This window comes from Zootoca vivipara, chromosome 3 (genome assembly GCF_965207765.1).
Source record: "Zootoca vivipara chromosome 3, rZooViv2.hap1.1, whole genome shotgun sequence".
Lineage (NCBI taxonomy): Eukaryota > Metazoa > Chordata > Lepidosauria > Squamata > Lacertidae > Zootoca > Zootoca vivipara.
In genome coordinates, this window is record NC_142586.1 from 96,980,827 (window position 1) to 97,005,634 (window position 24,808).

The following is a 24,808-nucleotide window of genomic DNA, read 5'->3' on the forward strand; positions in this document are numbered from 1 at the left end:
TTGTTGGTGCTTTTTCTTTGGCACAGTTTTGATGTGGGTCCCATGACCCCGCTGACTGGAAGATAAGGCCCAGATACAGTACTTGAAGGCTTTAACCTGTTCGATTGGCTGGTTATCCATGCGCCAGCCACGGGGCCTATATTTTCTTGAGAAGACCATAACTTTGGTTTTCTGATAGTTTATGGCCAACTGTTCTCTCCAGCAATATGCTGAGAATTCTCCCATCAGTCTTTTTAGGCCTATTTTTGTTTGGGATAGGAGAACCGCATTGTCCGCATTTAATAGCATTGAGATTGGTTTTGCGGTCCATGGCTGCTATCAACTACTGGGGGAGGCCAAGATGAAAAGCTCCCATGGGATGGATGTAGTCCATTGATATAGTTTGCCCAATCCTGCTGTAAAAGATGGGTCTGGGGTGTTTTGTTTTTTTAATTAATCCCTTCACAGCTGGACATGGGGTTTTTGAGAATTGATTGCAGTTCTCAAAACGTACAATTAGGAAACCTTTAGCTTGGGCCCCATACATGAACTCCTTTAGGGATTATGACTATAAATTATCTTTAAATGCCTGCTTTCCCCTGAGAAAGCCTGGAAGCACTTGAAGAATTTACAATGAATGATTGTCATCCTCAGATACGATGTTGAATTTGCAATAAATGAGAGATGAAAAATGAGTTTGCTTCCCCTCGGGTTTTTTGCAGCGTCCAAAGAGATTTGCAAAACCTGGGTGGGACTCCTAAAACTGAGCGCTCATGGAAAGCAGTTTGCTATACTGGGGTGGTCCCGTGTTTTCCAGGTTTCCAATAGCAATTTGGCTGCCTGGAGCAGAGGAAAGTTGACACGAAGAAGTCATCAAGGAAAATCTAAGTTATCATTTTGCATTGGCACAATTCCAGAGTCCCAAGCTATCATATATATATATATATATATATATATATATATATATATATATATATATTCATTCCAATATCATGCTGCCAGTAACTGATATGATACCTGGATGATGTACTTCCTTTGGGTGGACATAGTTAATTCAGGACCTGATACTGATCATCTGCCCCAGTGGCTTGCTAATAATGCTTATGGTAGGAAATATCCATTCATTTTCTGCCCCCATCTGGGGGTGGAGAGAGAGAAGATTCCCAAACCACAACATTGCCTGCACAGATGACAGCACTCTATCAACACTTGACTTTGGAAGCAATGGGCTCTGGGAAAGGTTGCACTACCCATAGGAAGCAGAGAATACAGAGGAAAGAAGCCAGACCTTTTGAGCCTTCTTGACAGGAAGAAAAAAAAAGCGGAGTAGAAAACTGACTAGTGCACTTAATTCCTGTTTGTTTATTGAAAGCGTTTTTACTCAGCTTCAGCTAAAAAGGGTTCTCAAGCAGCTTACAAGCCAGTAATAAGACAATCCCTGCCTTCAGACTCACAAGGTAGAAGAGATGACATGAAAGGAAAAGGGATAGGGAGGGAGAAGGGAAGAAAGTGAACTCAGCCATTAGTTCTTTGTTCCATTAACTAGTTACTGTATTGTTAATGACCAGCAGGAATGGGGAGAGTTCAGTGAAAGGAGAACCCAATAGTTGCTGCCTTCTGAGCTGAACTGATGAAGAGGACCTGCTGTCCCATATTTCCTTCTGTTATATATGACCTTTGCTAGATGACAGTTAAGGGAGGAGCCTCATATACTCAGGTTTCTACTGTCGGCACCCGTCTTCTCAAGCGGGTGAAGTCATACCTTTTGAGAATCACAGCGCCCGCTGTGGCTGCAGAAACAAGTAACTCGTAACTACTGCTGCCTCCCACGTTGTTTTTGCTGCATTAGCAGCACCAAAGTGACCTCTCCAGGGTGCAAGTCTGGGCAGCATAGCTGCCAAGTTCTCCCTTTTTTTAAGGGAAATTCCCTTATGCTGAATAGGCTTCCTCGCGAGAAAAGGGAAAACTTGGCAGCTATGCTGGGCAGTGTGTATGGAGGTCCTGGGGTGCCCAGATGACAAGACCCCACTCTCGTCCTCACTGATGTGGTCCAAAGGAAAGCATTTCCCTCAACAGCACATGCAGAAACCGCCTTCTTGGCGATTGGATCCTTATTGATCTTGTGCATTCAATCTACTGGAGCCTGTCGTTGCATGCACGTGAAGACCCTAACTCACCGAGGGTTTGAGACCCATTGGCTACCCTCACCTGGTTTAGCCGGCCAGTTGAAGCTGTTTCCCAGGATGTGGCCGCTGTTTCATGCTGACAGCTTCGAGGAGCCACAGGTGAGTGCTGAGTGCAGGGTGGCGACCCAAAGTGGACCAACTTCCCCAGAAGGATCATGATATGTCTAGTGCTCTTGAAAATAATAAAGACCTGCAATTTATTATTTTAATAGCTATGTGTTTTTTTTGTAACTGGTCCTGAGGCTATTTAGTAAATGGCCAGCTGTAAATGCAAATAATACATAATATTTTAAATTTCCCTTAGGCTTCATTTAAGTTATGAGGTAGTGCAGACATTAGGCTTTGCGTATGCAACAAACATCTAATGCACTTAACCCTCCTCCCCAGTCCAGTAATCTGGGGAACTGTAGGTTGCTAAGGGTGGTGGGAATTATAAAGGTAAAGGTAAAGGGACCCCTGACCATTAGGTCCAGTCTTGACCAACTCTGGGGTTGCGGCACTCATCTCGCATTATTGGCCGAGGGAGCCGGCGTACAGCTTCCAGGTCATGTGGCCAGCATGACAAAGCTGCTTCTGGCAAAACAGAGCAGCACATGGAAACGCCGTTTACCTTCCCGCTGTAGCGGTTCCTATTTATCTACTTGCATTTTGACGTGCTTTCGAACTGCTAGGTTGGCAGGAGCTGGGACTGAGCAACGGGAGCTCACCCCATCACAGGGATTCAAACCGCCAACCTTCTGATCGGCAAGCTCTAGGCTCTGTGGTTTAACCCACAGCGCCACCTGTGACCCACCGTGGGAATTATAGGTATGTGTAAACTACAATTCCCAGGATTCTGGGGCAGGGGGCTGAAATTATGCACTTTAAATATGTGGTGTGTCTGCAGCCTTATTTATGGTATTCTGCACTCAACATATCCCAGTGGCGTTGTGAAACTATGCCAGTTCTTCATGATCAGAGTTCACATTCAGGAAAACTGCTGATTTTTTAAATAACTCGCCTACCTGAAAAATGTGAATTTCATAAGTGTGCCCCCCCCAGTCACTGCTACCCCCGCATCTTAACTGAAGAAATGTCATGGAGAATGTGGAGGGGGGGGGGAGAGAGATTGACTTAAAGGGAGATTGACAAAGGATGACCTGCATTATTAATCACCCATTTAATTCCCCTTGGACAGTTATTATACTTTACACAGACGGACTAGACAATCTTCCTGTGATATGGCAGCCAAATCCTGCCAGTCATATCTTGGTCTTGTCAAGAGAAAAGCTAACTGTCATCAGAACAGCTGCATCATCATTCTGTTCTGTTTAACATCATCTTCGTACATGTTTGACTTCGGTTCCATTTAATTTTATCTCCTTGCATTGTTTGCTAGCACTCTGTAGGCTATGAAGAGAATACACACACACTGAGATTCCTTCAGGTCTTATTCACATGTGCACCAACATGACCCAGTCTTTCTAGTGCTGCCTCGGTTTGAATTTCAGGTAGGGGTTGATTTTCTGAATGTTCCCCCCATAAAGACAAAGCAAAACCCTAAACTGCCCTTGCAGGTAGAAATCTAATGAGGACTTGACGCTTCCTCCACGAGAGAAACTATGTTATTGATTTATATAGCGTTCATAATTCAACACAGGAGAAGCAAGAGAGAAAGGGGATGGAAGGGGAGACAGGGGTGAACTGGGAAGGGAAAATGTGATTGTTTCAGTTACACATGCTTAGCTACAGTACAATAGTTCGGGGCAATTAGGGAACTGAGCCAAAGGCTTCACAGAAAATGTAGATTTTGAGCAGGGATTTGAAAGAAGCAAGCCGGTGACATCATGCAGGTGCTCTGGAAGCGAGTTCTAAACCCCAGCTGCAATACACTTTTACATAAAAGAAACTGTCTTAACTTCCTCCTTCCTATTAACCATGCCACCCATTGAATGTCCGTCTTGCCTCTTCTCCCCCACAAAACCCTTACCAGTCAAGAAGTTTATATAAAAAACAGGTTAAAAACAAACACCAGACTTCTCCAAGCATTGTGGGAGAATGAGCATGTTACTTGTTGCCAGGGTGCATTTTAAACATATATTCTTCCCTCTGTGTTGAAGGAGTCATACATATAGCCAGACCTGTATTTGTTTATTTTTCCAAAAGAGGACAAGTATCATCATGGCCATTCAGCTCCACAGCAAAGCAAGCCTCCTGCAGCCAGGCTATCCCCAACCTCTTCCAATCTGGTTTAAGGCCCAGGTTTGGCACTGAAACAGCCCTGGTTGATGATCTGCATCAGAAAAGTGATCTTGTTGAATTCTCAGCAGCTTTTGATAGCGTTCAAAATTTGGTATTGGAGGCAGGGTGATACAGTGGTTTCCTACCTCCCAAGTGCCCTGGGAAAAAAATGGACACCGTTTTCTCATGCAAGATCATAGCGGCCATTTTGGGTCCCGCTCTCTCTCTCTCTTTTCAGGGGATGAGAGCAAGACGCTGGTCACATGACTGATTCAGAAGACGCACATCCCAGTTTGGGGCTTGAAGAAGTTGGATGTTACCGTATTTTTCGCTCCATAGGACGCACCTGACCATAGGACGCACCTAGTTTTTAGAGTAGGAAAACAAGAAAAAAATATTTTGAATTGTCCTCATAGTTGTCAGCTCACAGTTGTGCATCTTACAAAGAGGGAAAGCTCCATTTTTGAGAATCAGCTCAAAGTTGTTGAGCTTACCTTGCAAAGGGAAAAAAATCCTGTTTTTATGGGGTTCAACTCATAGTTCTGCAGCTTCTCTAGGAAAGGAAAAGGGACCCATTTCTACAGTTTCCAGAGTGTCTGTTCCCAACTACATCTGTCTCAGCAGTTATGGCTATTCCTGGACCACTGGTGTAGCCTTGCCACACTAATCCATGCCCAGGCAACCTCATGTTTACATGATTGTAATGTGCTTTCTGTAGGGCTACTGCTGAAGATGGTCTGGAAATTGTAGCTAGTGTAGAACATGACAGTTGGAATTCTGACCAGTGCATCCATATGGAATCATATAAGGCAGATTCCAGAGGATCTACATGGCTACCTGTATGTTAGCGAGGCTGAATTCAAGGTGTGTAAAGCCCATAATAACTTGGTACCCAAATACTTGAAGGAGCTCCTCTTTCTGTGTCAGCTTAGGCCAGGGGTAGGCAACCTAAGGCCCATGGGCCACAAGTGAGGGGTGTTTAACTGGCCCACAAGCTGCCCCTGAACCGAGCTGTCCGCTTGGCGAGTCCCCGTGCGTGGCGCTAAACCGGCGTGGCCCGGTGCGGGGACTCGCTTCTGCGGTGCTGGAAATCACGTCTGCCGGAAATCATGTCTGTGCATGCTCAGATGCTGGAAATCGCAGCCACATGTGCTCCCGTGTGATCCGGCCCACGGAGGGATCTCCACTGGAGTGAACTGGCCCAGGCGAGGTAAACCTTGCTGATCCCTGGCTTAGGCTGATCCCTGGCTTGGTAGGGGTGTCCCTTCTCATTGTCCTGCCACAGGTGTAGCCTGCTATGCAGCAATGTAAGACAGGGCTTTCTCAGTGGCACCTCAACTATGGAATCCCCCCCCCCCCGGAGGCACAGATAATCTGGGGCTTCCAGCCTCAAAGATGTGTCTTTTTGGTCAGCTGTTTCAAGAAAATGGAAATTCAAGGTTTAGGTCAATTTGCAGCTGTGTTGGTGCAATGACCGCTATCTTAAAATGTTTAACATTTGTTGAATGGTTATATATTGAAATTTTATTATTTTAATGAACCGCCTTGAGATCTTAACTGATGAAGGGTGGTTTAAAAATGGAACCCCAAAAAATCCATTATGTGCAGACCAACTGCATTTTTGTCATTGCAAGAAACCTCGGGGAATAACATCCAAAAGCATTTCGGACAAGTTTTGACCGATTGTGCAGAAAACTCCTTGGTTAACAGCGATTAACATTCCCATCGTTCATAAATGTGTCTACTTCTTGGAACACAGTTATATTTCTGGCCATCAGCAAATCCCAGCTGTATAATTATAATACATTACAAATTCTGGAAACCATTTTCAAGAAACCATTTTCAAGAATCCACGAAATGTCACGGAACATTTCCTAGAACGCACTGACATGAACGAAATTTGTGCACTACTGAGTTTGGTGAGCAAATTGGATTCCTAATAGCATGATAGAAGCAATAAGTAGAAATAAAATATTTTATTTGCAGTGTTGTGATTAATGTTTGTTTTAGTTAATTTAATGAATTACCTTCCCTAATTATGTCTCCTTACATTATATAGGAGATTATTATTAGCAAAGGCATTCAGGAATATTACTATGATTTTCAATAAGTAATGATACAATGCAGTAGAGTTAAAATGGGATGTAAATTATATTCTATTTGTTACAAATTATGAGAAAAAATGTGTACCACTAAGATAATCACAAATTCCTCCTGTTAACCCCTACTTTCCCTTCCTGTGTGTCTGTCCTTAGAGCAGAGATGCGCCAAATCGCGACCCATACGTGTGCAGACACGGCACTGTGGATTGCGAACACTGCGGGTTGTGAACGTGCCTCTTGCACGGATCATATTCGCAACCCGAGTGTCCACTGTACATTCTTTCTGCAGTACCCCTGTGCGGCTCAGGAGCCCAGTTATGTCACCCCTTGCCTGCAGAGCTGGCAGCCCCTCGCCCCTTTTCAAACACCCTCCCTTAGGGAGTGTTCCCTCAGCCTTCTCTCTTCTCCCCTCTCCTTGGAAGTCCTCTGGGCATCCGCAGCTGCTGCCCTTGGTCTCTGAGTGCCCCCTGCCCCAAGACAGGTGCCTCCTCACATTGCCCCACAGCGAAGCACCCTTTGGCCAGCCCCAGAGGTCCCATTTGCCTGAGGAGCTTGTAGCCGGGGCTGCTGCAACAAACAGCTGTGCAAGCCGTTGGGAGGCAGAGAAGCAAGAGGGCATCAGAGGAGGGAGGGAAGGAAAGGGGAAGAAAGGCCAGTGTTGCCCGTGACACCCCTGACCATCAGTCAAGGCATGCCATGGTGCCATGGCACGCTGGTTGAAAACGACTGTCTTAGAGTGTAAAGCGCCTTGTGGCAGGGCCCTTCATTAAGCACATGTATGCTTGAAAAACATGGACCACTTATAAATGCCATCTCCAACTCCTCGAAAGATTCCATCAATGGTGTCTGAAAATTTTTACACATCACTTGGGAAGTTGTTGTTGTTTAGTCGTTTAGTCGTGTCTGACTCTTCATGACCCCATGGACCAGAGCACGCCAGGCACTCCTGTCTTGCACTGCCTCCCGCAGTTTGGTCAGACTCATGTTGGTAGATTCGAGAACACTGTCCAACCATCTCGTCCTCTGTCAGCCCCTTCTCCTTGTGCCCTCCATCTTTCTCAACATCAGGGTCTTTTCCAGGGGGAGTCTTCTCTTCTCATGAGGTGGCCAAAGTATTGGAGCCTCAGCTTCAGGATCTTTCCTTCCAGTGAGCACTCAGGGCTGATTTCCTTAAGAATGGATAGGTTTGATCTTCTTGTAGTCCATGGGACTCTCAAGAGCAGGCATCCCTAAACTGCGGCCCGCCAGATGTTTTGGCCTACAACTCCCATGATCCCTAGCTAACAATACCAGTGTTCGGGGAAGATGGGAATTGTAGTCCAAAACACCTGGAGGGCCGAAGTTTGGGGATGCCTGCTCAAGAGTCTCCTCCAGCACCATAATTCAAAAGCATCAATTCTTCAGCGATCAGCCTCCTTTATGATTTGGGAAGACAGGCAAACTAATATCAGTGTGCTGGAAGAAGCAAAGATCACCAGTGCAGAAGCAATGATTCTTCAACATCAACTTCGTTGGACTGGTCATGTCGTGCAGATGCCTGATTATCGTCTTCCAAAGCAACTGTTCTATTCCAAACTTAAAAATGGAAAGCATAATGCGGGTAGTCAACAAAAGAGGTTTAAAGACTGTCTCAAAGCAAATCTTTAAAAATGTAGTATAAACACCAACAATTGGGTAACACTGGTGTAAGGGGAAGGGCTTACAGAGAACAGCCCCCCCCCATCAGAAGCAGCCCATCTCCAAGCAGTCAGGAAAGCGAAGGGGAGGATGAGGAAAGTCAGGAGACGGGAAAGGGAGTGCCCAGGCTCTGGCAACATCCAAGAGCCCCTGCTCCACAGGCAGGAAGAGAGGGAGAGGGAGAGAGAGGAGAGGAATAGGGCAGACAGCAGACCCTTCCCCCTGACACCAGAATTGAGGAGGAGGAGAAGAGGGAGGAGATTCACTGTCCCGAGGCTCTTACGGTATGTTGGTCCAAATCGCGGAAGGGGGCAGTGCCGGATTCTGATTCGGACTGACAAGACATGCAACCAGCAGCTCACTTCACTGTAAATAATGTGCACAAATAAAACCTTCTGAAAGACAAGCATGCGGAGGGTTCTTTCTTCAAGAGAAGTTGTAACAACCCTGACAACTGGCCTGTGAATGTTCCAATTGAGAACAGCCTCTACCAAAGGTGTCATGGACTTTGAAGAAGCTTGAACTCAGGATGCAAGGGAGAAACTTGGTAAGAAGAAGGCACACTTTGCAAACCCTCACTATGATCAACTCTGGCCTGGAAACCTATGTTCCCATTGTGGAAGGATGTGTGGATCCAGAATTGGCCTCCACAGTCACTTACGGACTCACTGTTAAGACCATATTTATGGAAGACAATCTTACTCAGATCGCCAACGAAAGAAAGAAAGAAAGAAAGACATAGATGACACCATATAAATAAATTTCAGGCGTTTTCCATTTTAGTCTGGCTAATTTCACAGAAATTGCTCAGAAGGGTGCCTGCACATTTGAGCTCCTTGGAGAAAAAGGTGGCTTATATATGCAACAAACAAACAAACAAACGTGAGCCTGAGGCCAATGGGCTTCTTTCCCACATACAGCTGCGCTATCCTACGCCTTGCCCCCAAACCAACTTATTCCTTAGCAAGAGAGTCAAAGACCGATTGTACACCCATCAGAAGACGAGGCAGCAGCAACTTCACAGTGCGCACATGCACCGAGGCTGCAACTTAATGGTCTGGCGTGCGCTTGCTTGCTTGCGACATATGCACTACTCGACTCAATTCAACCTGTAGTAAGACAGACCGCGGGCCCATTTGCCGGTTGGGGCCACGGAACCCGGTCTTGGCGCACGCGCGCGCAAAACCTCAGCCCGGCGCGCCGCTCTCCAGCCTCCGCTCGGTCTCGCGCTGCTGCCCGCTCTCCCGCCCCGGACCCTCCCCCTCCTCCTCGCGTCCTCCCTCCCCTCCCCCACCCCCGCGCGGCGTGCGCAGCGCCACCATCGCTGGAGGGGAAGCCCCGGCTGCCAAGTGGGGCGGAGTCGGAAGCGCGAAAGCAAAGAGGGCTGCTGCGGGGCGGGCCTGAGAGCGGCAGCAGCTGCTGCGAGGGCAGGAACGAGCGGGCGCGCAGGCGGGTAGGCGAGCGGGTACCGGCCGCGCGTCGCCCTTGCCCAGCTGCCTGGGGAGCAGGAGCGGCGGGTGGCCCGACAACCGCCGCGCTAAGCAGCGCCGCGCATTGGGAGAGAGCCCAGCCGGCAGGCGGGCAGGCAGGCAGGGCAAGCGAGGCGAGCTGCTCATGCCCCAGGCACCCAGGGAGTAGCTGCCGCTGCTGCTGCTGCCGCCGCCGCCACCAGCCGCCGCGACGGTGAATGAGCTGCTCCCTCACTCCGCCCGCCTCCTCTTCCCAAGCGACGACAGCGGCTCCGCGCGGGGCTCCTCTGCGCCCAAGATGGACGGTTTCGCCGGCAGTTTGGGTAAGTTGGGGCGCCTGGTTGCCCCTCGAAGGGTGAGCAGGGAGAGAGGTGCCACGGTGCCCCCTCGGGCGGGGGTGCCTCGGTCGAAGCAGGGAGGGAGGCGGGCATGGACTCCCCGCCCCCCTGCCCGGGATTTTTCGTGTGTGCATAAGGAGGAAAACGCACCGCACTTCTTCTCCTTGATCTTTTACTGTGATCTTTTACAGTACTGTGATTCCACCCCTCTCTCCTGGAGGGTTGACGTGCAGTTACCTTGATGCAGTTCGCATCTTTCTTCTCGCCGTCGCTTGCTCGTCCCCTAATACCTCCTCCTCCTCCTCCCGAACTGCCCAGCAAAAACCCTTCTTTTCTTGCCTCCTGCGACGGGCATCGGAGGGAAACGCATCCGTGTCAGTCTTTTGGTTTGCCTTGCGAAGGACGGGGCCGCTTTCCCTCCCTTGACTGAAGTGTGGGGAGAGATGCAGGAGGGGTGTGGGGAGGGGGTGTCGACGAAGAAGACAGAAATCTTGTTCTCCCATCCCCCTCGCGTACCCCCCACCCAGTCTTAAGGAAAGCGCTGGGAGACATGCATGGTCTAGATCTCGTTATCATTGGGTTGCAAATGGGCGTTTAAAGGGAAAAACGTGGGGTGCGACCTCACGCTGTTGCCGAGCCTGTATCTTTTGCTCGTTTGCAAAAAAAACCAAAAACAAACACCACCCGTCACAATATGGAGTAAAATACTGCCTGGAGAACGAAACTAAATCCTTGGTTGAGGTGTACAGTGTGCTTATCTCTCTCTGCTCTTCTTTTCTCAGAGGTTTAATTGGCTGATGCACCTGCTTTCCTGTGCATCCAGTACTTGCACTGCTTGGCGTGTGCATAGGGTTGGAGATTATGGCATGGGAGTTAATGTGGATGAACCTGTTATTTGCCCTTAGGCAGTGAAGCTAAATAGTGTTTTCACTTTTGTCTAGGGCCCCACACGTCTTTGCTGTTTTCCCAGCCCACCAATGGCCTTTCTGAAAAAGGTTTAGGATGCAAGTAGATGTGATGCTTAGTGTGACCCAATGTGGGCTGATTTTCTTTAAAGTGGGGGCTGTGCTTCCAATGGCCTTTAATGTGGGATGGGGTAAAACAGGGGTGTCCAAACTTTTTTCAAAGAGGGCCAGATTTGATGAAGTGAACATGCATGAGGGCCGACATTTTTTTTAGGATTGAAATTGTTGAGCTTTTTAAGGGATTTTACCCCAGGAAATAAACTGCCACAGGGGCCGGATTAAACTGCCCTGTGGGCCAGATTAAGCCCCAAAATGGACTTTGGACATGCCTGGGGTAAAAGGGCAGTGTGAGCTGTAACATCACACCCCTTTTCCAGCCCATGCTTTGCACTCCTTCCTTGGAATCTCTACAGTTCTTGCTGCTGCTTGGAGTTCACCTCTGATTATGGAGCCTTGATGGGAGAGAAATGCTTTTGGGTGGGAAAATGTAGGCTGGATGAGAAAGGCTTCAGCCTCCCTTTCCTGCCCATGTTGCTCCTTAAATCTTCCTTCCGCATTGTAAGGAACTGAGAGTGACCTGACCACATGACATAATTTGCCACTGTAAAAGCTGCTTTATCTCTGAAATAGATGCCTGAGGAAAGAACTTGTTTAACTGACTGTGTGCGGACAGTAGTTTGCTGGAGAATGAAGTGTATTGTACAAAAGTTGTTTCCTGTGATACGTATTTTCATCTTTCCATATTGCTGTGGGGCCAAATTGTTTTAGTCTCTTGCAGTTCTTCAGATGTTTTTTGTGAAAGATGGAATAAACTCCCAGCAGCTCGAACTGGCAACCAGAATTTAGATACAATCATTGTGGATGTTTCTTGAGTCGTGCCCATGAGTATCTCATTGGCTGTGTTTGAACATCATGCCATACTTTACATTTAACCAGTCAATATTTCTCCTCAAACCACAAGCAGAAAATAAACTGTAGCTGATGCTTTGGAGAGAAGCAAACCATGAGCCCGTGTTCATAAAGCACGAGAAACCAAGGCTTGCGGTTTTTTGCTCTCTACAGGGTGAAATAAAGCAGTGATGTTTGAGCAGCGTGTACTACCACACTTCTTATTTGTGTTATGTCATACTTAAACATTAACTATTTGGATAATGTGACATGTAAGCAAGGCCTTCCTATCTCTCTGCCTCCATTCCAAACAGATCTGGAGCAGCTACTAACACTTTAAAATTATCTGACTAGGAGGAACGAGTGCATACCCACATTTATGTACTGTACATTGCCTTTTACAACTGAGCAAGAGGTCAGAATTAATGCAGGGTTAAATCTCAGCAATGACCCCCTGCCATTAAAGAACACTTTATTTTTTCATTCTCTGAGGAACTCCACTCCTTAGACCATTTGTCTGGCAAATATCATGACTTGGGTCTCTGAGCAGGCCTAGGGGAAGTGGGTGGAAATAGAATAGAATCTAAGTCTGCAGACTGTAGCTTCCTCATGCTTCTCACTTCAGCCTCTAGTCCTTCGGGTTTTGTATTTGCAGAAGTGCAACCTTTCTTGGAACATTTCTGCTTTTTGAATTATAATCCAGGGATGAGGAGTCTGTGCCCCCCCCAATGTTGTTGAACTCCAGCTCACATCAGTGTCAGCCAACTTGACCAGTCACCAGGGAGCTTCTGCTTGACCTCCCCTTCTGTTTTTATACCTTCTAATAAGCTACTAATTATAAGCTACTAATAACTCTTGATCAGGGCAAAAATATTGCAGTGGCGTTCATAGGAAGATAGTTCCATAGTTCCAGAGAAGCCTGCATAACGTTGGAATGCCCATGCAGAATTTCGCCTTTTCTTTCCCTCCTCAATTTCCAACCATGTGATCAGTTTTAATCTTCACAGGGCTGCATTTCATAAATCAGCTTATCTTTTTATGTAAGAATTGGTCACAAATATAGCTTGTTCTTTTTTTACTTGGCAAGGTCCCAAGAATAGAGATACACATGTTGGCATTGGGCATACAGAAAGAGCACCGACCACCTCCTGATCTTAAGGGACATGACCTTAGATGTGACATGTAGTCCTGTTGAAACTGGAGACATGCATAGCTAGCCGTAGTTAATGGTATGGACTCAGTATTTTAGCAAGGCATAACTGAGTGTACTCTGAGTTTACAAGTTAACACTCCTTCATACACACACAAAAGTCCTTGTGTTCAAACAAAATTCAAACAAACAAACAAACAAAATATTGTATGCCGGGTGTCAGACTACTGCTCTTTTCAGTAAAATGCCATGTTTCTGCATGCAGTCTGAAGTGTTACTGTCCAGACATGGATATATGCCTTCATTATGAAGTAGGCCTGCTTGAGGTCAGCGTGTGCAACGCAGTCCCAAGCATTTACCTGTAGAAGTAGGTGCCACTGAGTGTAATGGGACATAATTAAATGCATGCCATGCTTTTTAGGACTGCTGCCTTAGGTTGCGTTTATGCATTTTGTAGGGTCAGTTGCCTGTTATTGTTATTATTATTATTTATTAATGGGGTAGGGGGAAGAGGGGTAGAGCATCACTAAGTCAAAGTCTTTTGAGAAGCCAGACTTTTAAATTCTGGACCAATTATGTGATTGCTTTACTGGTGTGTTGTGATTCTGTAGAATTGCTTCCTTCCCATTTCCTCCCCAAGCTTCTACTCTTGGCAGTAGTGAATTAAGTTCAGGAACTTGAGTGAATGTTCTGCCGAACCACCCCCAGTGTGTATACTAAGTCCCAGTCTAGGAAGACAAACCCAGGAAGGTTTATCTTCCTAAATTAGGAATACAGAATCAGCAGTTGAACAGATTCTCATGTGTCTTGCAGACTCTGCTTTCCTTCTCAAGCACCAAGAGTGTTCTGAAGTGGCTGGGGTGTCCTGAGAGCCAGAAAGGCTCCTCTCCCCTGTTGAAATCCCATGCCAGCTGTAAACTCACAGGGTGGGATTAGGCAAATCACACTTCCCCACCTGCAATATTAAGATGATAATCCTAGTTTACCATACATGGTGACCCCAATTATAGTGACTGCATTTATTACCTGTCCCTTTCAAATGGAGAACCTAGGTAGGCTAAAGATGAATAAAAGAGAGCCATTAAAACTCCTTTTTAGTTTAAAACTTGCCACCATATTGGAGAATTTTTGGCTAGTCTCCCTGTGTTCTATTCTTGGGCAAGGTGCTTTAACCACGTGATAAGTTATCAGTTCCATGTTTTGGATGATATACAAGTTAAATGGTTCCATTATTAACATTAACTATTTTTAACATTGTGGTTTAATTGTTGTAGGCTGCTCTGGGGTCTTAAGGCGAAGAATGGGTAATTAATACAGATGACTTGCAACTTGAGTGGGGGTTAGGTTCTGGGGATTGTGCGTAAAGCTGGAATTGCATATAGCCAGAACCACCCCAAAACTGCCCCTGCATGAAAACCCAGTGTGGAAAGAACTTTTAAGCTCTGTGCCTTACATGCGTTTAATTAGTGCAGTTGCGGGTGGCCAACAACCAAGTGGATAAAGCTGTTAAATGTTAAATGCATGCAAGTTGTGTGTTATGTACCGGTTACCTTGTGAGACATGATAGGAAGGTATTTCTGCTGATACTGAATCTTTATACTGAGACAGACGACTGATCCGTCTAGTTACGTAGATATTGTCTATGCAGTGGCTCTCCAGGGTATTAGGCAGAAGTCTTTTAGCCCTACCTGGAAACGTTGAGGATTGAATTTGGAACCTTATGTACACAAAACAGGTCATTTCCTGCTGAGCTGTGGCCCTTCCTACCGGTATTTAAATTTGTGCTGAATGAAATGGCATTCTTCTAGATTTGTTACTTTAAAGGGTGCTTCTGAGCTCTTCTTTGTCCTTGGGTGGACATGATACATGTTCAGATGTAGCTACCTTTGGAAGTGAGGGGTCTGGGAAGGAAGCAGCACCCAAAATGAGAGACAGCTTCTAAGTGGTGCTGCAAAGTATCTTCAATAAGGCAATAAAGTAGTCACATTTCATATACAGTGGTACCTTGGTTTTCGAACAGCTTACCGTAGTTCTGAACAACTTGGAAATCGAACGCTGCAAACCCAGAAGTCGGTGTTCCGGTTTGCGAACTTTGCTTCGGAAGTCTAACGTGCTCTTGAGCTTCCATTTTGACTGTTGCGCTGCTAATTTGCGCCCCCCCTGGCATCGTAATTAAAGCCTCCTTCCTTCTGTTTTGGCTGTTGCGCTGCTAATTTGCATTCCCCCCCATTGTAATTGAAGCCTTCTGTTTCTGATTGCAGTGTTCTGAGGTGCTATTTGGTGCTTTTGTTTTTGCTATAAAAAAATATTGCGGTTTTGTTTGTGTGATTTGTTTTTGTGTGTGTGTGACTGTGACTTGTTCTTCGTTTTATGAGACTGTGACTTCGTTTTTGTGACTTGTTTTTGTGACTGGAACCCTACTGATTGATTGTGTGACACTGGAAATGGATAAAAGCCCCCAATCCAAACAATGACCTATCTGTGCAGGTAAGTTTTTTTTTTATCATCTACATTACTGTCTTATTTTATAGTACAGTGGTGCCTCGCTAGACAAATTTAATTCGTTCCACGGGTCTTTTCTTATACGAAAAATTCGTCTAGCGAATCCCATAGGAATGCATTGATTTTTTTTATTTTTATTTTGCCCATAGGAACACATTAATTGAATTTCAATGCATTCCTATGGGAAACCGCGATTCGCTAGACGAATTTTTCATAAAACGAATTCGTCTAGCGAGGCAACCTCCACTAGAAAAAACATTTCGTTAAGCGGAAATTTTGTTAAGCAGGGCATTCATTAAGCGAGGCACCACTGTACAGTACATAGATTATTGCTTTCATTTTATGGATCAATGGTTTTGTTAGATAGTAAAATTCATGTTAAATAGCTGTTTTAGGGGTTGTTTTTAAAAGTCTGGAATGGATTAATCCGTTTTGCATTACCTTCTATGGGAAAACGCGCCTTGGTTTTGGAACGGACTTCTGGAACGGATTAAGTTTGGGAACCAAGGTACCACTGTAAAGGATTTGGAACTTGCTCTCCAGGGAAGATTGGATGGCTGCTATACCATTAACAGTCTTTGATTGTTTGTTTGTATTGTATAGACATTCCTTGTATAGAAAGCTTTGGTTAAGCTTGCTAGCTGCTTTGAAGTCTTTAAGAAGAAAGATGGGATGAAAACGTGCTAACAGATAAACCCATAAAATACAGTTAATAGGTAAAAAGTGAATATTCCTCCAAAAAGGAGTTTCTTTACAATCTTCCGGAAGGAAAACATGTGTACACATGTACTGTATTAAAAGCTATGATGAGGGGGAAATAAATTTCAAAATACTCCCTCTTTGTCCAAGGTACATATAACATCACAATGTATAAATTCAGTTCTACAGCCCTACACTAAAACCCATAACACTTTCATGTTGGGTTTTCTGGAAAATGTTACTTATTGAAATGATCTTGAGCGTGAGCCTAACCCTCTAGGTTTTAAAATGTTTATTCTGGCAGTTGGGGCATCTGCCTGAACCAAATCGGTGAACCATAATTAGCAGTATGCTGCTTAAATCTGGCTCCCTGCCTGTTATTCCATCCAGTCTCAAATAATTTTCCTGGGCATTTTGAACCCTGTGATCAAGAAAGTACGTAGAATGAAATTATAATGGCTCCATTCCTTTTTCTTTAAAAGAATGTATTTGCCTGTGGGTGACTCATGCAAAGATGATAGTTAATATTTATGAGCATCTTTATTCCAATGTTGAGGTTGATCAGCATATCAAAGAGCAATAGTATTTGGTCAACCCTTTAAATGCCGACCTCCTACCTTCCTAGTACTGTATGCCTAAGGAAAATTCATTTTAAACACACACACACACACATAGGCAGAATATGCTTATTCAAGGTTATAAAATCACCGCTGAGGAGTTACTTGTTCTTGTATGGAAATGATTTTTTAGACCTTATTGCTTGTGTGAGTATTTATTCCATTTCTAATTGTGCTGTTGGTGCTTGTTGCTGTAAAGAGAGCCAACATGTGCCCAAGCATCAGATCATGTCTTGTCCTTGCGATTAACACAGATCTCTTCTTTCAGTGTGCTCATTTCTGAGTTGTATTTGATTTTTAAAATCTTCTGGCCTAAGCCAAATTTTCTAAAATGAAAATTTTCTCATCGCAGAAGCTTTTTCTGAGGACAAACTGTTTTAAGAAACGGGCCCTTCCTTGCTTCATCACCTGTTGGTAGTCCGGGCAACATTAACAACTGCACTTCATGGTGCTGTGAATGCAGGAAGCAATGGCCTTGCTCTGATCTGACTTGTATGTCACCATGTAGACAAGCTACAATGGAATGAGAACAATGATTCTTACCCTCACTCTGCTGCCAGGCAATAATGGAGAGGTATATTGCTGTCACCACTACTGGTAAGAGCCACTTAAAGAATTGGCCAAAGTGGTGGAGAGAATCGTCTTCACAATCTATTAAAGGACAGCGTTGTTGGGGGTTTATTTTGACTAACCTACGAACTGTTCAGACTGTCCAAAGCTGTGTTCTAGGTTAAGATCTGGCACATGGGCATTGCAGATGTTTATACTGTATAACTAAAGCTCCCTATAAATAGCTAATGATTGGAATGTTTTGTTTTTCCACATCTGCATGCTATTATTATTGTTATTATTTGTTTGTATTTTCCTCCTGCCCTTCTTCCAAGGATCGGATGGCATCATACAGCTCCCTGCACCCCATTTTATTCTTTCAATAGCTCTTTGTGGTGGGTTAGGGGACTGGCTCAAGAACACGCAGTGAGCTTTTACTATTAATTAGTCACCGTACAGTCTGTTAGCCACTATCCTGTACCAGTCGTGTTTGAAACCTCCGTTGAATCTACCGAAACTTATTGCTAAAAATGTTGGGGGAAGTATTGTGCAATACACTTGGGAACGATCCTAGCCCTTTGATATCTGCAGCACTTACAACTAAATACAGTGGTACCTCTACTTACGAATTCAATGCGTTCCAAACGCACATTTGTAAGTAGAAATTTTTTGTAAGTCGAATCCCATAGGAATGCATTGGGAGAAAAAATTCGTAAGTAGAAAAAATCCTATCTAAAAATACGTAAGTAGAAAAAATCCTATCTAAACCGCATCCAAGATGGCGGATGGAGCTCCATTCGTAAGTAGAAACATTCGTAAGTAGAGTTATTCGTAAGTAGAGGTACCACTGTACTGTATTTCTATTGGTGCATCAAGGATGATTCCAGTTCCTTCTCTTCCTCCATCTCCTGATAGCAGTTACAGTCATACCTTGGTTCTCGAATGCCCAGGAACTCGTACGTTTTGGCTCCTGATTGAAAACCAGAAGTGAGTGTTCCACTTTATGAACGTTCTTTTGTAAGCCGAATGTCCGACAGGACTTCCACAGCTTCAGTTTGGCTGCAGGAGCTTTGGCCTGCAGCCAATCAGAAGCCACGCTTTGGAAGTCAAACGTTTCAGAAGTTGAAGGGACTTATGGAACGGATTCTGTTCGACTTTCGAGGTACGACTGTACTTTGACTGGAAGCTTACCACATACTAACAATGCTCTCTCTCTCTCCCTAATGGGCAGATGCCCGAATGCGGAAGAATCGTGCCCAGGGAAAAACCTGAGCTGTGATTGGATAGTTCCGTCTGTATGTAGAAACCTCCCTCACAGAAATTTTGAACCTAGCTAACGTAAGGGCTTCATAAGCCAGGCATGCATCTGCACATGGGACCTGTATGAGCATTCTTTTCTTGCAGCACTATAGGTCCTTCCTTCTATCTTTTTATGCATTCAGTTTCAATTTATTGTTGTGTAACTTACTTATGCCTATCTGGTACCTGCTAATAGTATGGTAATTGTATGGGCTTCCATGTTTTCTTAACACTTTGGGAATCTTGTGTAAGTGCATTTGCTTAAATACCTTGCTGGGAAAGCTGTAAATTCTTCAAGCTAATTAGCTAGCTGAGAATAAATTGTCACAGCTATTGTGAGCATGTGTTTTCCCAGTGAAGTAAGCCTTTTTGCAGAGCCAGTTGCCTCATTAATAATTCCTCCTGTCATTGTTATCTGGATGTCAAAAACATTATTGCAGATGGTGCCCCGACAGTGCAGGCAGAAATACCTTCCTAACACGCCTCTTGCAGTTTGAAATATTTGACACAGCTGTCCTCTGAATTTGGACTTTCTAGTGGAAACTTGTGAGATCAAACAAATCCATTTCTACAGATAATTGCTGAAAAATTGTGCTTGAGATTAGAAGTAAAGAATTGTATGTAAGCCGTGGGAAAGTGCTGAAGTCTTAGAGTGCTAGAGGGAGGGTATAAATGCATATGTTGCAAGCTAGCTTTCACAGCTGATGCCATTTATTTATTCTCTTTCATGGAATCTTAACCAACTCTGTAACTTATGCCCATTTTTGTAACCGCTTTGCGGAAATATTGTGGTGTAAGAATGAGAATGTCTTGGCACTATTGTGACCGAAAACTGCTTGTGACCCCTTTAGCAAAATGTGTTGTACTGCTGTGGGCCAGGGCTTAGTAAATTGGACTTTGAGCTTGAGAGAGCTGGGTTCAAATCTTAACCTTCTCTGTGAATGCATGGTGTGGCCTTAGGAAATTTGCATTGGTGTTGCATCAGAAAAGTATATACAGTGGTACCTCGACTTACGAATGTAATCCGTTCCGAAGGCACCTTCGTAGGTCGAAAAATCCATAAGTCGAAAAGCGCCATTGGAAACGCGATTTCCCATAGGAATGCATTGGAAATGGAAAAAATCATAAGTCGAAGCAACCCTATCTAAAAATTCGTAAGTCGAAAAATCCCTATCTAAAACCGCCACGGTTTCCTTTTGGATGTTGAGACATTCGTAAGCGCGCGGCCATTTGCTCCATTTGTAAGTCGAAAAATTTGGTTGTCGAGTCATAGTAAATAAAAAAAACAATACAGCCCAAGACAACTGCAAAGAGTTGGTGAAATGTGTGGTTTTTGAATGGGTGTTTGAAAGAATTTGGATGAGATGCATCTCAGTGGGGAGGTCATTTGACATGAAGGGAATGATCTCCTAGTCTTTTAAACTCATGATTAAAAGCTTGTTAATGGGGGTCTTCGCATCATGGGTTATGTGTGTGTTAACCGATAAAGAAAAGAATGAAGTCTTTATTTATTTATTTGTTTATTTATTTATTTAGAGTGCTCAATATTTCCTTAAGAGTTTCTGCCTGCTCAGTCCTGGGCTTGTGACCCATGCACTCTTTGTCCTTATTTAAAATACTACCTACAATATTATTTTAACAACTTGGAATTATGTGAGCCTTTCTAGTGCATCCAGCTAAATTGGCAGGCTTTCAACTATGTCCTGGGAACATGGGAGCTTGTTGGTTGAAGGAACGCTGTCAAGTACATTAAGCACAAAAATCTGGCTTACCTTGAAGGGGATAACTTTTTGGATGGATTTATCCATCCTTCTGAGTAAGGACATGCGGATGTGTATGAGAGAACAAATTTAAGTATTTGTCGAGCACCTAGAAAGGATGTCGTAGAAGAGTGCAGATTTCTCTATTTGCATTTAAATGTGCTTTCTGTCTGTAAATAAAGTTGTGGCCTTAATTTACCCATTAACCTAAAATCACGTGTCCGGTTGTGTTTAATTTACTCCATGCGGGTGACGGATCATCGACACGCAACCATTCTTGTAAGCCATTCCATGGGTGTGGAAGGCTGTAATCTCAAAGGGTAATGCTCTTGTGCCATATTTTAGGGGGAGATACACAGTGTCTTTCTGACTCCTTGGGCAAATTCTATGAAACCACTTGCCTTAAGGGAAAACAGTTCTTAAGTATTCATGCCTTAATTTGTCTGTACCCTTTTATTTTTCCAATGCAAAGATAAGGTAATGCATGTCATATAGAATATGTAACTTTTCTGCTCCCTTATAATATATATATCTAGAGACAAAATTCCAAAGAAAGAGAGTTGAGCCAAGTAATATTCTGACCCCCCCCCACTATGAACCTTTAACTACAAGGGTTCTTACAGATTTTGGAATGAAATGGGGTTTTCTTGTCACTGAGAACCTTAGTTTAAGGAGCCCTGAACTGCTAGCCATTTTTATTTATTTCTTTCTGTTTGGAGCTGAATACAGCCCTTTAAAAACAAATGAACTATGCACTGAATATGGATTTCAAGGCAGTAGAGAAACTGTGGGATGACATGAGACTGTCACAAGGTTGAAAGGGGTCAGAACATCCACTTTGCCTAAGGGCAGGGTCATTTTTCAGTAAAATGTTTTGCAAATTTGTTACTTGTGTTTATAGTCAGCCTTTCTTGCGCAGAACTGAAAGAAGCATATGTGGGGTTCCAAGGTCATCTCTAGATAAGCACTGGCCAGATCCTGACATTTTTTTTTTAGTATAAAGCAAGGTTGCTGTGTCACGCAACTGCCGAAACAGTTGCTGCAGTTAACATCTACATGTAGTTGTAGAAGAGACTTGTTACTAGTTTTCCTTAGGATATACATGCTACCTGTCACTTCCAGTATTTCTGCTTTTAGCTTGAAAACATCTGAGTCTCCAACAATCTTGGTAACATTTGCTCCATAAGCCTGGGGGTTCTATCTCATCAATGGCCATTATAATTTGTTTGAGTGCATTCTGGAGTTGAACACTTAATGAGCATCATGGTGGAATTGAACAGTATTGAAACATGCCCCTGAGATACATTTTTTTTTCAACTGGTGGTGATTCCTCCTCCTGGTTTGTGACATTTGGAATGAAGGAAACTTATTCGGGTAATGTTATATGCTCAGGGCTTTTTTTCAGCTGGAACTCGGTTCCAGCACCTCTCAAGTGGGCACCATTGCCATTATAAGAGGACAAGAGTTCATTGTGAGTTCCAGCACCTCTTTTTCTAGAAAAAAAGCGCTGGTTATGCTGAGATGACATATACAGTGGTACCTCTACTTACAAATAACTCTACCTACGAATTTTTCTACTTACAAATGGAGCTCCGTCCGCCATCTTGGATGCGGTTTAGATAGGATTTTTTCTACTTATGAATTTTTAGATAGGGTTGCTTCGACTTACGAATTTTTCTCCCAATGCATTCCTATGGGATTCGACTTACATTTTTTTTCGACTTACAAATGTGTGTTCGGAACGCATTAAATTCGTAAGTAGAGGTACCACTGTATAGGGGCATGAATCTGACCACTGGAGCCTGGGCTTCAGATGTTTGGGAGCTATGGGCCATTTTTAAAACAAAAAAAATCACCAGGGGGCCTGTAGGAAAATTTACAATTCAAAGCTATATAGTTTCTGTCAACATGTGGATAGCTTCAATTTTTCAAGAAGAGAAATATCCCCTTGCATTGCCAATGCCAGCTGTAAACATCTGCCTGAATGCAACATAATTTGTTTAGAGCTTTCCCCACTCTTACATTAAGTAACATGGGTAATAAAACCATTTACCTGTCTTGTTTAAACTTGATGATGTATCTTACGTAAATTGAATCTTTGTAGTTTTCCCACATTTAAATTAGTGCAGCTGCTTTAGGCTGTGTAGACACACCTAGCACCTTGTAAAATGTTTTTTCCCCCGTTGCTCGCGGTGAAAACGGAAATGAGTTTGAGAGCATATAATTTTTTAAATTGGAGGAAAGTGTAGAAGTGGTTTTTAATACTGCTGCATTTTCAGGAACTTATTTGGAATATGTAATTTACTTGGTCAAGAACAAGATGGCTGGGCTGATTTCAGTAAGCCTAGTGTTCTTCTGCTTTGACGATCACTCGTAGCTGAGTAAGTTTGCTTTCCATGAACACTGTTTTAACAGTAACTATGTAAGTGATTGCGGAGGCCAATTCTGGATCCACACGTTCTTCCACAGTAGGGACATAGGGCTGGAGTTGATCATGATGAGGATTTTCCAAATGTGCCTTCCTCTTAGCACGTTTTTCCCTTTCGTCCCTTGCATCCTGAGTTCAAGCGTCTTCAAAGTCCATGACACCTTTGATAAATGCTGTTCTCCAATTGGAGAACACTGGCATTAGTTCGCCTGTCTTCCCAAGTGATGTGTGAAATTTTTTTGAGACACCGTTGATTGAATCTTTCAAGGCATTGGAGATGGCGTTTATAAGTGGTCCATGTTTCACCAGCATACCGTAAGGTTGGTAGTACAATAGCTTTGTAAAGAAGCATTTTGTTTTCCCGGTGAATGTCCCCATCCTCAAACACTCTGCACTTCAAGCTGCACTCGCATAACTCAGGCGAGTAAGCCTAGTGAACAGCTAGTCACTAAGAAGGAAAAAAGAACAGGAACTCACATCTTGTATCATTTCCTTATGAGGGAAATGGCTCTTTCAAAGAATATAGGATGTCCACTAATTGGCCGCTCCTCTATCTATCAATCCTCCGTACTTGTGACACTAGTTTATGTAGAGCCACTCTGGGGTTGTTGTTGTTGTTGTCGTTGTTTTAAAAAAATACGGTGTGCTTCCTAATAGTGTTTTGTTCCAGGTGATACAAACCAGATATTTTCAAGCAAAGCAGTAACATTTTGCAAGACTACCTAATTATCTTTTCTTGCAGTATGTAATTGCTAGAAACTAGCATTTCGTATGAAACTCCCCAGACTTCCTTAGATTAGTCACTCCACCCCACTCCCGGAGTTGAAGCGATTCCTGTTAATAAGGACACCGTGACTTTGCTTATGCAGATATTCTGCGAATGTGCTCTGTATAAGAATGCCAACAGCGGTTAGCTTTTTTGTTTTTTTGTTAATGAAGTGAGTTTTCAGCAGTAGAATATATTTGGCATGCGCTTGTGCCAGAATGTGTGAAAATGAATTGGTGTTACTTTTCCCTTTTTTTTTTTTTTTTAAAAAAAAGATGATTGCCTAGTTGGAAATTTCTTACATTAGTTATGTCTTGGCAGACTAGGACCCTGTAAGACAACTCTGTTTGAGGTAAAGACGTTATGTAGCTTTATATGGATTAACCTGAAAATGGGAGTTGATAGAGGTTTTTCTACTATGCTCATTCCATATCAAATGCCAATTCTCTTTTCTTATTTGTCCCTTCCATTATTCTTCAACTAGGATTCTCTTCTCCACTCTCACTATGCCTTCTGCAGCACTGTATATGTTCAAATGTATTACTGCTTTATTCCATTTTTAAAGAAATAAACAAGTTTGTTTTTTAAAATTCTTGAAAAATTGCTACAAGAAGGAATTCAGCTTTGTGACTTAAACAAATATGGAAGAGCAGGTTTCTTCTTGGCTAGATCTGGAGAGAAAATTCTGCTTTAGCCTAAAATGTTCTGAGCGCACTTCTACAGTGGGTTTGCTCCTGAACATCTGTATGAAAACTTTTATTAGCTATTTAAACACATTCAAAATAAATTTTTAACGTGCCCCTAGCTGAAAGGGTTATGTCAACAATTAAAATATTCAAATATCTACATGGGGCTGCTGACAATTTAAAAATTCATCAAGCTAGCATAATAAAATAGTTAAAAGAGATTAAAAAACAACAACGCCACCCAGGTTGGAATTATTGTATTTGCTTTCATGTAGAATTTAAAATCCAGGCCATTTCTAGCTGCTGCCTCTGCAGTTCAGTATTTTGAAGTGAAATTGGTAACTACTGAAGTGTCTGTTTCTGCCATGTACGCTGACAAACTTCAGTGGTAATAGGCTTTGTCTCTGTTTCAGACTAGAGCAGTGTGCCCTAGTTACATGTTAAATGGCTTTTTTCATTTTTTAGGAGGTGAACTCTAGGCCATGGGAACACCAGAAGGAATGTCAAGTGGTGACACTGCTACATGAG

The 24,808-nt window shown here is 43.7% G+C and overlaps 1 protein-coding gene across 3 annotated transcripts in view; it reads left to right on the top strand.

The window, feature by feature from the left end:
• The first annotated feature begins 9,550 nt into the window (after window positions 1–9,550).
• EML4 (EMAP like 4) overlaps window positions 9,551–24,808 on the top strand; it is a 162,493-nt gene continuing 147,235 nt past the window's right edge. For all 3 annotated transcript variants that reach the window (XM_035111226.3, XM_088666741.1, XM_088666742.1), the window contains exon 1: window positions 9,551–9,956. In XM_035111226.3, the coding sequence (XP_034967117.3) occupies window positions 9,932–9,956 (25 nt within the window). In that variant the 5' untranslated portion in view covers window positions 9,551–9,931. The remainder of the gene's footprint in view (window positions 9,957–24,808) is intronic.